Source organism: Leuciscus leuciscus (genome assembly GCF_965113295.1).
Source record: "Leuciscus leuciscus genome assembly, chromosome: 22".
Lineage (NCBI taxonomy): Eukaryota > Metazoa > Chordata > Actinopteri > Cypriniformes > Leuciscidae > Leuciscus > Leuciscus leuciscus.
Window position 1 is genome coordinate 851,989 of NC_138746.1, and position 13,396 is coordinate 865,384.

Below are 13,396 nucleotides of genomic sequence, written 5' to 3' on the forward strand. Positions count from 1 at the left end.
TAAACTCAGAACTATTTAATTAACTTTGTAAGTGAACTCTGTATTCCTCTCTGATATTCTATTCTTTCTTTAAAGTCAACTAATCACATTTAACAGTGACTTTATGTGGGATTTGTTGTCAAATGTTTATTTCATCTGTACAGTATGTTTGTATCGTGAACATCAGCAGAAATCATCTTCAATCTCACACACGATCCAGAAACACTTCAGGTCTACTGTGACTCTTCACACACACACACACACACACACACACACACACACACACGCACGCACGCACGCACACACACACACACACGCGCGCGCTTTATTAAGAAATAAACAGACACAAGAACATGTTAATACTTTATTCATACTTTAATGATCGTCAAAATCTATGGGTTGCCAAAATATTCAAGAGAATCTATGTTTACGTACAGTATCATGCCGTCCACATTACAATGGATCACAATATAAGTCTGTCTTCATGGATCAGTCCGCGAGGATTCATGACAGACGGAGCAGAAACTGGACTCATCCGTGCAGAAACACACACACACACACACACACACACACACACACACACACACACACACACACACACACACACACACACACACTTCTGCTCGAATCCTCCAAATGATCGACTGGAACATGCAGGACTTCAGATTCTCCACGGAATCTTCCACTTCTCTGACTAATGTTACTGTTATAGTATTTCAAAAACATTCCAAGATTTTACTTATTACAATAAATGCTTGTTTACAAATGTTACTATTTCTATGGGCTTTAAGCGCTAATCAACAGACACTCGCATGCATGCATACACACACACACACACACACACACACACACACACACACACACACACACACACACTCACTCACTCACTCACTCACTCACTCACTCACTCACTCACTCACACACACACACACACACACACACACACACACACACACACACACACACACACACACACACACACACACACACACACTCACTCACTCACTCACTCACTCACTCACTCACTCACTCACTCACACACACACTCACTCACTCACTCACTCACTCACTCACTCACTCACACACACACACACACACACACACACACACACTCACACACACACACTCACTCACTCACTCACTCACTCACTCACTCACTCACTCACTCACTCACTCACTCACTCACACACACACACTCACTCACACACACACACACACACACACACTCACTCACTCACTCACTCACTCACTCACTCACTCACTCACTCACTCACTCACTCACTCACTCACTCACAACACACACACACACACACACACACACACACACACACACACACACACACACACACACACACACACACACACACACACACACATTTATATTAGAAATGGCTATGCAAATGGTACAAAAGCTTTGGCGTATTTGCCTACAAGTTGTGCCTGCACACTTGAAAGAGATTTTAAACAACATGGTATGAAGACGTCGCTTCATAAAACCTCTTATTATCGTCTACATATATAGTCGCTTATGTCAGCATATCCACATAAAACTGTGGAGAAATACTGGAGCTGTTCACTATGTACATGTTTTACATGATGAAGCGCTGGAGTTTACGGTTCACTGCAGAACTCTTCTTCTTCCTCAGAGTCTCCAGCGCTAATGTAGAAACATTCATAAATCAAGACACACTCACTGGAGAAACAGCAAAATTACCAGATAATGTCTTACTTTCTGACATTTTGTTTTTTAATAAAAATTAATCAGAAAAATAAACTTAATTCAAAGGAAAAACAATCACTTTTTTTTTTTATCCCATTTCAACTTCTCTGGTTGATTTATGAATGTTTAGATATTTGTGCTGGAAAACGAGCCAGAAACAGAAGAACATGTTTTCTGCAGTGTAACGAACGCTACACGTGTGCCGACATCAACACGCTTTCGGTTATTCCTACTAATGCTACACTAAAGAAACCTCGGGAAACTACTGAAGCACGTAACACACACATCCTCACACACACACACACACACACACACATGCTACTGTCTGTCAGCTATAAATAATCTTAAACTGGTGTCCTATAGAGATTCAGTAAGCAGCAGAGATGAAGGGTTCACGGCTCATCAAACCCTTCACTGAATGCTAGTTTAAGAAGTCTAACAGTCAGAAAGGTAATTTGGCAACATGTGAGAAGAGAGGAAGGTTTCAAAGCAGCGACAAGAGACAAATATATTCCAGGAAACACCATCATCATCATCATCATCATAGCTGTGGGTTTATGGGTCTATGATTATGATGCCTTCACTTGCTATTGGAAATGTTCTATTACAAGCTTGTCGCGTTCCGGTTCTTATTAAAACCAAAATGATATTTAGCGTCCCATTTATTGACAACCATATAAACATTCACTGCACTGCATCTGGATATTCAGCTTGCTGACGGTTCTGGAATATCGGTCAAATACAGGCTATTTTCACTGTGTTTAAAGCATACAATGTGCTTCAAATTATTATTCATATCTGTAAATATGCACTACTTTAACATCAAGACAAGATCTTGTAGCTGTTGGGGGAAAACTAAAGAATAGCAGTTACAGAAGCAATCGCTCTCTTCTCCGCCATGTTTAAAGTTTATGGCCCGCCCAACTCGGTTTCCCAGTAAATATGAGTTGAGAGGGCGTTCATGTCCAAAATCCAACTAGTAATTTCCAACTAGGAAACTACAACTAGGAATTTCCGACAAGGAATTTCCAACTAGAAATTTCCAACTAGGAATTTCTGACAAGGAATTTCCAACTATGAATTTCCAACTAGGAAACTACAACTAGGAATTTCAGACTAGGAAACTACAACTAGGAAGGCGTTCATTTCCAAAATCCAACTAGGAATCTCAAACTAGGAAACTCCAACTAGGCATTTCTGACTAGGAATTTCCAACTAGGAATTTCCAACTAGGAAACTACAACTAGGAATTTCCTACTAGGAAACTACAACTAGGAATTTCCGACTAGGAAACTTAAACTAGGAAGGCGTTCATGTCCAAAGTCAAACTAGGAATCTCAAACTAGGAAACTCCAACTAGGCATTTCCAACTAGGAATTTCCGACTAGGAAACTAATATTTACGATAATTCTGATAGCATGTGAAGGCAGCATTACATGCCTGTTTATTAAGATTTGTGCTGCCTTCATGTGCTATTGAGATTATTATAAATACGAGTTTCCTAGTCAGAAATTCTTAGTCAGAGTTTCCTAGTCAGACATTGGTAATGAACGCCGCCTTAAGTTGTATTTACTGTGGAAAACTCAGAGATAAGTTTGATAGAGAAAATGGCCTGTATTTGACTGAAATTGCGGATAGATTCTAGATAACGCAGCGAATGTTTATATGGTTGTCAATCATTTTTACTTTAATAAGATTTTCACAATAATAGGCAAGGATAAACCTGGTGTCCTCCATGATTTCTGTCTTTTCCAACAACGAAGCACTTGAACGAGACAAGCTAGTAATCACGACTTCAGAAGTAGGACATTTCCATTAACACGTGAAGGCATCATAATAAAATCCTCATACGCCACATATTTTACTACGTTTATGGATCCTTTGATAATGAGCTTATGCCTTCATATGCTATCGGAAATTTCCTACTTCCTATTCTACTTCCATGCTATTGTAGCCGTGTTTAAAACATACAATATTTTTTCAAATAATTATTCATATTTGTAAATATGCACTACTTTAACATCAAGACAAGAAAATGTAGCTGTTGTAGAATAATTAATAAAGAATAGCAGTCACAGCAGCATCGCTGTGTTTAAAGTTTATGGCCCGCCCAACTCGGAAACTCGGATGTCATAATCATCCCCGAGCTTCCCAGTGGGAAATACGATTTGAGAGGGCATTCATGTCCAATTTCGGATTAGGAAACTCCAACTAGGAATTTCCATATAGGATTTTCCGACTAGGAAACTCCAACTAGAAAATTTCCGACTAGGAAACTCCAACTAGGAATTTCCGACTAGGAAACTCCAACTAGGAATTTCCAAATAGGATTTTCCGACTAGGAAACTACAACTAGAAAATTTTCAACTAAGAAACTACAACTAGGAATTTCCGACTAGGAAACTACAACTAGGAATTTCCATCTAGGAAACTCATATTTAGGATAATTCCGATAGCACATGAAGGCAGCATTAAACACTCATTTTTGCTCAAATAAATGCAGCCTTGGTGAGCAGAAGAGACTTCATTCAAAAACATTTATAAGTCCTAATGATTTCTTACTTTTAACCGGTAGTGTAAATACTGACATGATTTCCTCTAGGGAAATGGATGAAAATACTGATGATCTTTTAATTCAGGAACCAATATGTATATACTGTTAAACTGTACCTCCTCCAAAACTATTAGTAAATCATGGTTCATGATGTAAACTAATGACTACTGGATATTTACAATAAACAGGGTGATGAGCCCTTCAGGAAATAAAAGCTTCATGGGGTCTTTAAAGGAAATGCTGATGTGATCACCCTCATGTAGAATTAAATCGACATGACTGCAGTTCATCTCACTGTAAACAGATTTGTCAATGCATTTTCCATTTCTTTAGAAGAAAAACTAAACAAATGACTCTCCGATTGAATTCTACCACAGAATTTCTGCTTTAAAGTGCTGTGGAGGAACATCTCAAACGGCTGGAAAACACCGACGTCTGAAACACGGATGAGGAAAACAGGAGAAAATATCATGCATCAATGATCTATTGGAGGAAAGTGTAAACAGTAAACCTGTGTGAATTATGGGGTGAACTGTTTTTCCTGATATGAGGATGAAAGAAGAAGAAGAACTACACAAACACTCCCATCAGAAGCACAATCTTGACTTACTAGTGTGTGTTAACTAGTCCTATAGTTAGTCTTCTCACAGCGCATGAAAGCAAGAAACTCGGTGCTGAACTCAAAAGGCACCAGATGCTTCCATGATCAATAATAACTCACGTATGTAAACATACAAATGCATGTGAAATATCAATGGATCCTCAAGCAGCTTTATGTGTGGATGGCGCTTCTGCCGCCAAGACAACTAATCTGAAGACGAAGAGCTCCTTCATCAGTTTCATGGGGTGTCGTCATACTCAAGCGTGTTGATTTGCCTCTACAATCTCTATTTTACATCATGCTGAAGAGATACGTTGCATAGAAGTTCAAACTTGCTGCAGGAGACGGCTCTGATCATGAGGGTTTAAAGGCATGGCGAGCGCTAGCAGCTTCCAGGAGACGAGCAGACCGAACCGCACATGCTCAGTTTGGAGGTCTCGGGTTCGGGTTCGGTCTCTTCGTCCTCGGTTCCTCCTTCGGCTTCGGCTTCATCGGCGTCTGGATCTCCATCTCCATCTCCATCTCCATCTGCTCCCAGACAGCCCTCCTCCTGCCGACGCTTCAACCTGAACACACACACACATCTGCTGTAAAACACACACAACTGCACACACATCTGGTGTAAAACACACACAACTGGAACTGTGAACTAAGCCTAATCTTCAAGCACATATGACTAAGAACTCTAGTTTTTATATTCTCACTTTTCACGGTTGAAGATCATGAACTCCTGCTGGACGACTTCAAGGCACTCCTGAAGATACTCGTTCTCCTGCAGGAGGAAACAAAGACAATGTTCATCAGCCGTCAGACGCGGGTGACATCAGAGTTATCTAGTCTAATATCTACATCATACATCGTTCATGGAGCGTTTTTACTGAAATGTTTCAGTTGGACGTTCGTCTAACGTTTTAAAATGTTACTATTGTTTCAGAGAACATTCAAAACTAACGTTACAATAACGTTTGAAGAATGGAATGTTCCTTTAACGTTCGCATGACCAAGAAAAAAACATTTATTAACTAAAACGGGATGTTTAACTGAATGGGAACGTGAGGAAAATGTTCTGTCAGCTGTTGTTGTGTTGAGCTCCGAACACAGAATCCTGCTGGAAACACCAAAAATAGCCCGGCGTGTTTCAGGAGAAGCTGCAGCTCTGAGAGCTTCATAATTTAATCATCCAGGTAATAATGCCTTCGCTTCCGGCGTCTCCAGACCATAGAAGCTCATCTTCAGTAAGAGCAGCGAGATGACCTCATCGTCATGTGATTTGATCCCAGACACGCCCCATAATCATGTGATCTGATCACAGACATGCTTCATAATCATGTGATCTGATCACAGACACGCTTCATAATCATGTGATCTGATCACAGACACGCTTCATAATCATGTGATCTGATCACAGACACGCCTCATAATCATGTGATCTGATCACAGACACGCTTCATAATCATGTGATCTGATCCCAGACACGCTTCATAATCATGTGATCTGACCACAGACACGCCTCATAATCATGTGATCTGATCACAGACACGCTTCATAATCATGTGATCTGATCCCAGACACGCTTCAAAATCATGTGATCTGACCACAGACACGCCTCATAATCATGTGATCTGATCACAGACACGCCTCATAATCATGTGATCTGATCACAGACACGCTTCATAATCATGTGATCTGATCACAGACACGCTTCATAATCATGTGATCTGATCCCAGACACGCTTCATAATCATGTGATCTGATCACAGACACGCTTCATAATCATGTGATCTGATCACAGACACGCTTCATAATCATGTGATCGACACGCTTCATAATCATGTGATCTGATCACAGACACGCTTCATAATCATGTGATCTGATCACAGACACGCTTCATAATCATGTGATCTGATCCCAGACACGCTTCATAATCATGTGATCTGATCACAGACACGCCTCATAATCATGTGATCTGATCACAGACACGCCTCATAATCATGTGATCTGATCACAGACACGCTTCATAATCATGTGATCTGATCACAGACACGCTTCATAATCATGTGATCTGATCCCAGACACGCTTCATAATCATGTGATCTGATCACAGACACGCTTCATAATCATGTGATCTGATCACAGACACGCTTCATAATCATGTGATCGACACGCTTCATAATCATGTGATCTGATCACAGACACGCTTCATAATCATGTGATCTGATCACAGACACGCTTCATAATCATGTGATCTGATCACAGACACGCCTCATAATCATGTGATCTGATCACAGACACGCCTCATAATCATGTGATCTGATCACAGACACGCCTCATAATCATGTGATCTGATCCCAGACACGCTTCATAATCATGTGATCGACACGCTTCATAATCATGTGATCTGATCACAGACACGCTTCATAATCATGTGATCTGATCACAGACACGCTTCATAATCATGTGATCTGATCACAGACACGCCTCATAATCATGTGATCTGATCACAGACACGCCTCATAATCATGTGATCTGATCACAGACACGCTTCATAATCATGTGATCGACACGCTTCATAATCATGTGATGTGATCACAGACACGCTTCATAATCATGTGATCTGATCATAGACACGCCTCATAATCATGTGATCTGATCACAGACACGCCTCATAATCATGTGATCTGATCCCAGACACGCTTCATAATCATGTGATCGACACGCTTCATAATCATGTGATCTGATCACAGACACGCCTCATAATCCTGTGATCTGATCACAGACACGCTTCATAATCATGTGATCTGATCACAGACACGCCTCATAATCATGTGATCTGATCACAGACACGCCTCATAATCATGTTATCTGATCACAGACACGCCTCATAATCATGTGATCTGATCCCAGACACGCTTCATAATCATGTGATCGACACGCCTCATAATCATGTGATCTGATCACAGACACGCCTCATAATCCTGTGATCTGATCACAGACACGCTTCATAATCATGTGATCTGATCACAGACACGCCTCATAATCATGTGATCTGATCACAGACACGCCTCATAATCATGTGATCTGATCCCAGACACGCTTCATAATCATGTGATCGACACGCTTCATAATCATGTGATCGACACGCTTCATAATCATGTGATCTGATCACAGACACGCCTCATAATCATGTGATCTGATCACAGACACGCCTCATAATCATGTGATCTGATCCCAGACACGCTTCATAATCATGTGATCGACACGCTTCATAATCATGTGATCTGATCACAGACACGCTTCATAATCATGTGATCTGATCACAGACACGCCTCATAATCATGTGATCTGATCACAGACACGCCTCATAATCATGTGATCTGATCACAGACACGCCTCATAATCATGTGATCTGATCCCAGACACGCTTCATAATCATGTGATCTGATCCCAGACACGCTTCATAATCATGTGATCTGATCACAGACACGCCTCATAATCATGTGATCTGATCACAGACACGCCTCATAATTATGTGATCTGATCCCAGACACGCTTCATAATCATGTGATCTGATCACAGACACGCCTCATAATCATGTGATCTGATCACAGACACGCCTCATAATCATGTGATCTGATCACAGACACGCCTCATAATCATGTGATCTGATCACAGACACGCCTCATAATCATGTGATCGACACGCTTCATAATCATGTGATCTGATCACAGACACGCCTCATAATCATGTGATCGACACGCTTCATAATCATGTGATCTGATCACAGACACGCTTCATAATCATGTGATCTGATCACAGACACGCTTCATAATCATGTGATCGACACGCTTCATAATCATGTGATCTGATCACAGACACGCCTCATAATCATGTGATCTGATCCTAGACACGCCTCATAATCATGTGATCTGATCACAGACACGCTTCATAATCATGTGATCGACACGCTTCATAATCATGTGATCTGATCACAGACACGCCTCATAATCATGTGATCTGATCCTAGACACGCCTCATAATCATGTGATCTGATCACAGACACGCCTCATAATCATGTGATCTGATCACAGACACGCCTCATAATCATGTGATCTGATCCTAGACACGCCTCATAATCATGTGATCGACACGCTTCATAATCATGTGATCTGATCACAGACACGCCTCATAATCATGTGATCTGATCCTAGACACGCCTCATAATCATGTGATCTGATCACAGACACGCCTCATAATCATGTGATCCAGCGCTGTTAAGGTTTAAATGTCACACTATATCAGTGAAATGTCATTTTCACTCACAGACTGAGAATCTTTGCTGTTGTCTCTCGATCTGTTTTTGGCCAGTCGCTTCTTCTTCTTGTGAAGCGGCCGAGACTCCAGAATCATCTCCTCCAGTTCAAAGGTCGGATCGCAATGCAGACGACCTTTCTGTTCGAGAGAAGAAAACATCCTCATCATGAGTGTGTGTGTGTGTGTGTGTGTGAGAGAGAAGAGAAAACATGCTACTGAGAATACAGCAGTGTTTCTTCATCATGAGTGAGTGTGTGTTTGTGTGTGTGTGTGTGAGAGAGAGAGAGAGAGAGAGAGAGAGAGAGAGAGTGTGTGTGTGTGTGTGTGTGTGTGTGTGTGTGTGTGTGTGTGTACAGGGTCTAAAACTAACCAAATCAACACCCGTCAGCGCAGAACATTTACAGGCCATAAATATGGTTTTACTGGCTATGAAACGGTGTTTCACATCACTGCCTTAAAATAGATTTTGTCCCTTTGGAATTATTATTTAAAGACTCTATGTCACTATGTTTTCTATTAAAGCAGGACGTTTAATAAGTAAGGATGTTGCTTTTCTTACTCTCTTGGAAAAACAAGAAAGTAAGTTCACTTTGACTGAAAGTAAGCATGTGTGCCGGTTTGGAGGGATTGTGATTTAAATGAACGATGCATTATTCCAAACAGCGACTCTCGCATCGACTCTTTTTGGCATGAGTGTTCGTTTTAGATCCTGATCGTGTGTGTGTGTGTGTGTGTGTGTGTGTGTGTGTGTGTTCTGTCACTACTGGAACTCAATCTCACATTGGGAACGAACCCGGGCTCCATCTTCTTCTCATACACATCTTCCCAGCTGACGTCGGAGAGATAGGGAGCCGTCTGCATCTGAGCCAGACTACAGAACCGGTGCTCAGGGTTCACTGTCAACAACTGCAGGATCACACACACACACACACACACACACACACACACACACGATTAGACATGATTCGAAAAGGTTAAATAGTCCTGAAAAAATCCCCACTTGTGTTCCTCGCGGTTAAGAATGAGCGCACTGGAAATGTCCTCTAGTGGAAGCGTTTGGTACTGCAGCCAAACAACATCTCACTGAAAGATCATTTTCTGAGGTATCAACCAAAAATTTGGAGCATAACTTGTTTAGATGTATGGCTTTGATTTTCTTGCAGTTTTAGAGTATAAATGTAAAAAACCTATAAAAAATGAAAATAGCATTTTTGTGCATTTTTCATAACAATACACGTAATATTTTTTAAAACTTTAAAACTTTTTTCATTTCAGCAATAATCTGCCAAGTGTCGTCTTTGAAAAGAGATCAAACTTCAGTCTGTTGCTCTAAAGCATTCAAGATTTATTATAAATACAGCGCAAATATAATTTAGTATAAAATAAATCCCCAAAAGTAGACCACTGAGTGAATTAGTAGTTTGTTGAAACTGGTGGTTATGGTAAGGGGCGGGACTTTTCCCAAACACACTTGAAGCGCTTGACCAATCACAACACACTGCTCCAGCCGACCAATCAGAGCACAGTGTGCTCTTCAGAAGGAGGGGCTTCATAGAGACAGGAAGTAAACAGAGCGTTCCTGACAGACTCATAGACAGTATATAAACTGGACACAGCGACCCCATAGGTTTCAACGGAGAAAAGTGAAGCAAATTAGAAGCACTCATTTCCTGATTGCCGAGCGAACTGCGCAGACTCAAACTGAGCTTGACGACGTGGATGTGACGTGAGCAGCCTGTCTGTCTGAAATCTGAATCATTCCCTTCCGAAACTTGCAGAGACGGAGAGCGTGAGTAGGAGCTGTCCATGAGCTAGGAGCAGGAGAAACTTTACGATTCTCTATGGGCTTCTCCCTTGACTTTATGCCTCCACGTCCCCCCGATTGACTGCGAGCTTCTCCTCCTGTCTCTACGGTAATTTCCAGAGAGTCGCGTGGTTATGACGCAATCGTTAGCCTGTTTTTACAAAAACTGCTTCTACGGGGCCATAACGTAAGATACCAGGTAATGGAGCATTTTATACATTGTCGTGTTTCTTTAGAAATAAATAATGGACAAATGGAGTCTTTAAACGCCTCAGATGTAAAGTTATTCGCTGTCAAAGTGACGCCAAAATGAATGGGAGTCAATGGGATGCTAACACCAGGTGAAGGCTTGTTAGCCAATGGCGGCCGCCGGGGGTGGTACGGAAATCGAGAGCTCGATTACCCCCCTGGACAGACTGGGAAGAGAGGAGCTGCTGAATCTGAATTTGTCTCATATTTGATGAAGTTTGCATCTGTTTATTACTGTGAAGCTGCTTTGAATCAATCTGTGTTGTATAAAGCGCTATAGAAATAAAGCTGACTTGACCTAAAAGAGGAAGTTCTGAGCATCACACTCCTGTACCCACAATGCTCTTCTCCTCTGATTCTTCTGTTTGTCTAATAAATGACTGTAATGTCTCTCCTCGCTCCTCTGTTCTTCACTCCTATCCATTTTCCTCTCATAATATTTCTTCTGTCTCTCCACTCGTTTTCTTCACTTATCTCTCATTATCATCAGCTCCTCTTTCTCTCGCTCGTCTCAATCTTTCCCTTTATTCTCTCCTGCATAATTAGTGTTTTATGTTCTCTTCATTCATTCTGACTCCATCTGTGTTCCGTCTATTTTCATTCCTCTCCATCTTTTTTTCATTTAATCCTTATTAATGCAGTTTGTTGAGGAAGAGGCTCGGTAAGAACTCACCTAACAATGACCCATGACACCATAGCAACCACCTAGAACACCCTAGCAACTGCAGAGCTGCTTAAAACATAGAAATGCCTGCCAACCACCCAAAACCCCCTAGCAACCGCCCAACTAAAATGACATGAGAATAAGAATACGTGAGTGGTGTTTGTTCATCACAGGTAAGATGAGCTCTTACCTTCCTCAGCAGTGACACGAGGTCTTTGTGCCAGGAGGAGCTGTACTGAACACTGACAGTGCTGAACAACTGCAGCAGAGACTCCACCGAATTACTGCCGTGGATCTCATACGGCCTCTGATGGACAGACAGCAGTCAGTGAGATAGACACAGTCAGACAGACAGACAGACAGACAGACAGTCAGACAGACAGACAGACAGACAGTCAGACAGACAAACAGTCAGACAGACAGACAGACAGACAGACAGACAGTCAGACAGACAGAGAGACAGACAGACAGACAGTCAGACAGACAGACAGACAGACAGACAGACAGACAGACAGTCAGACAGACAGTCAGACAGTCAGACAGTCAGACAGACAAACAGACAGACAGTCAGACAGACAGACAGTCAGACAGACAGACAGTCAGACAGACAGACAGACAATCAGACAGACAATCAGACAGTCAGACAGACAGACAAACAGACAGTCAGACAGACAGACAGTCAGACAGACAGACAGACAGTCAAACAGAAACAGTCAGACAGACAGACAGACAGTCAGACAGACAGACAGACAGACAGACAGTCAAACAGTCAGACAGTCAGACAGACAGACAGACAGACAGACAGACAGACAGACAGTCAAACAGTCAGACAGTCAGACAGACAGACAGACAGACAGACAGACAGACAGACAGTCAAACAGAAACAGTCAGACAGACAGACAGACAGACAGACAGTCAAACAGTCAGACAGACAGACAGACAGACAGACAGTCAAACAGAAACAGTCAGACAGACAGACAGACAGACAGACAGACAGTCAAACAGAAACAGTCAGACAGACAGACAGACAGACAGACAGTCAGACAGACAGAGAGACAGACAGACAGACAGTCAGACAGACAGACAGACAGACAGACAGACAGACAGTCAGACAGACAGACAGACAGTCAGACAGTCAGACAGACAAACAGACAGACAGTCAGACAGACAGACAGACAGACAGTCAGACAGACAGACAGTCAGACAGACAGACAATCAGACAGACAATCAGACAGTCAGACAGACAGACAAACAGACAGTCAGACAGACAGACAGTCAGACAGACAGACAGACAGTCAAACAGAAACAGTCAGACAGACAGACAGACAGTCAGACAGACAGACAGACAGACAGACAGACAGACAGTCAAACAGTCAGACAGACAGACAGACAGACAGACAGTCAAACAGTCAGACAGTCAGACAGACAGACAGACAGACAGACAGTCAAACAGAAACAGTCAGACAGACAGACAGACAGACAGTCAAACAGTCAGACAGACAGACAGACAGACA

General features: G+C 42.0%; 1 protein-coding gene across 2 annotated transcripts in view; it reads right to left on the reverse strand.

The window, feature by feature from the left end:
• Positions 1-335: 335 nt before the first annotated feature.
• stk32c (serine/threonine kinase 32C) overlaps positions 336-13,396 on the reverse strand; it is an 89,072-nt gene continuing 76,011 nt past the window's right edge. Inside the window, exons 8-13 of one of the 2 annotated variants that reach the window (XR_014201402.1) lie at positions 12,073-12,189; positions 9,946-10,071; positions 9,175-9,303; positions 5,559-5,626; positions 3,954-5,420; positions 336-3,083 (exon numbers count right to left, since the gene is read on the reverse strand). Coding sequence is in view for 1 of the 2 variants with exons in the window: in XM_082153428.1 (XP_082009554.1) it covers positions 5,237-5,420; positions 5,559-5,626; positions 9,175-9,303; positions 9,946-10,071; positions 12,073-12,189 (624 nt within the window). In the remaining variant the exon portion in view is untranslated. Of the gene's footprint in view, positions 5,421-5,558; positions 5,627-9,174; positions 9,304-9,945; positions 10,072-12,072; positions 12,190-13,396 lie in introns of both variants that reach the window. The other variant, XM_082153428.1, reaches the window with a different exon arrangement.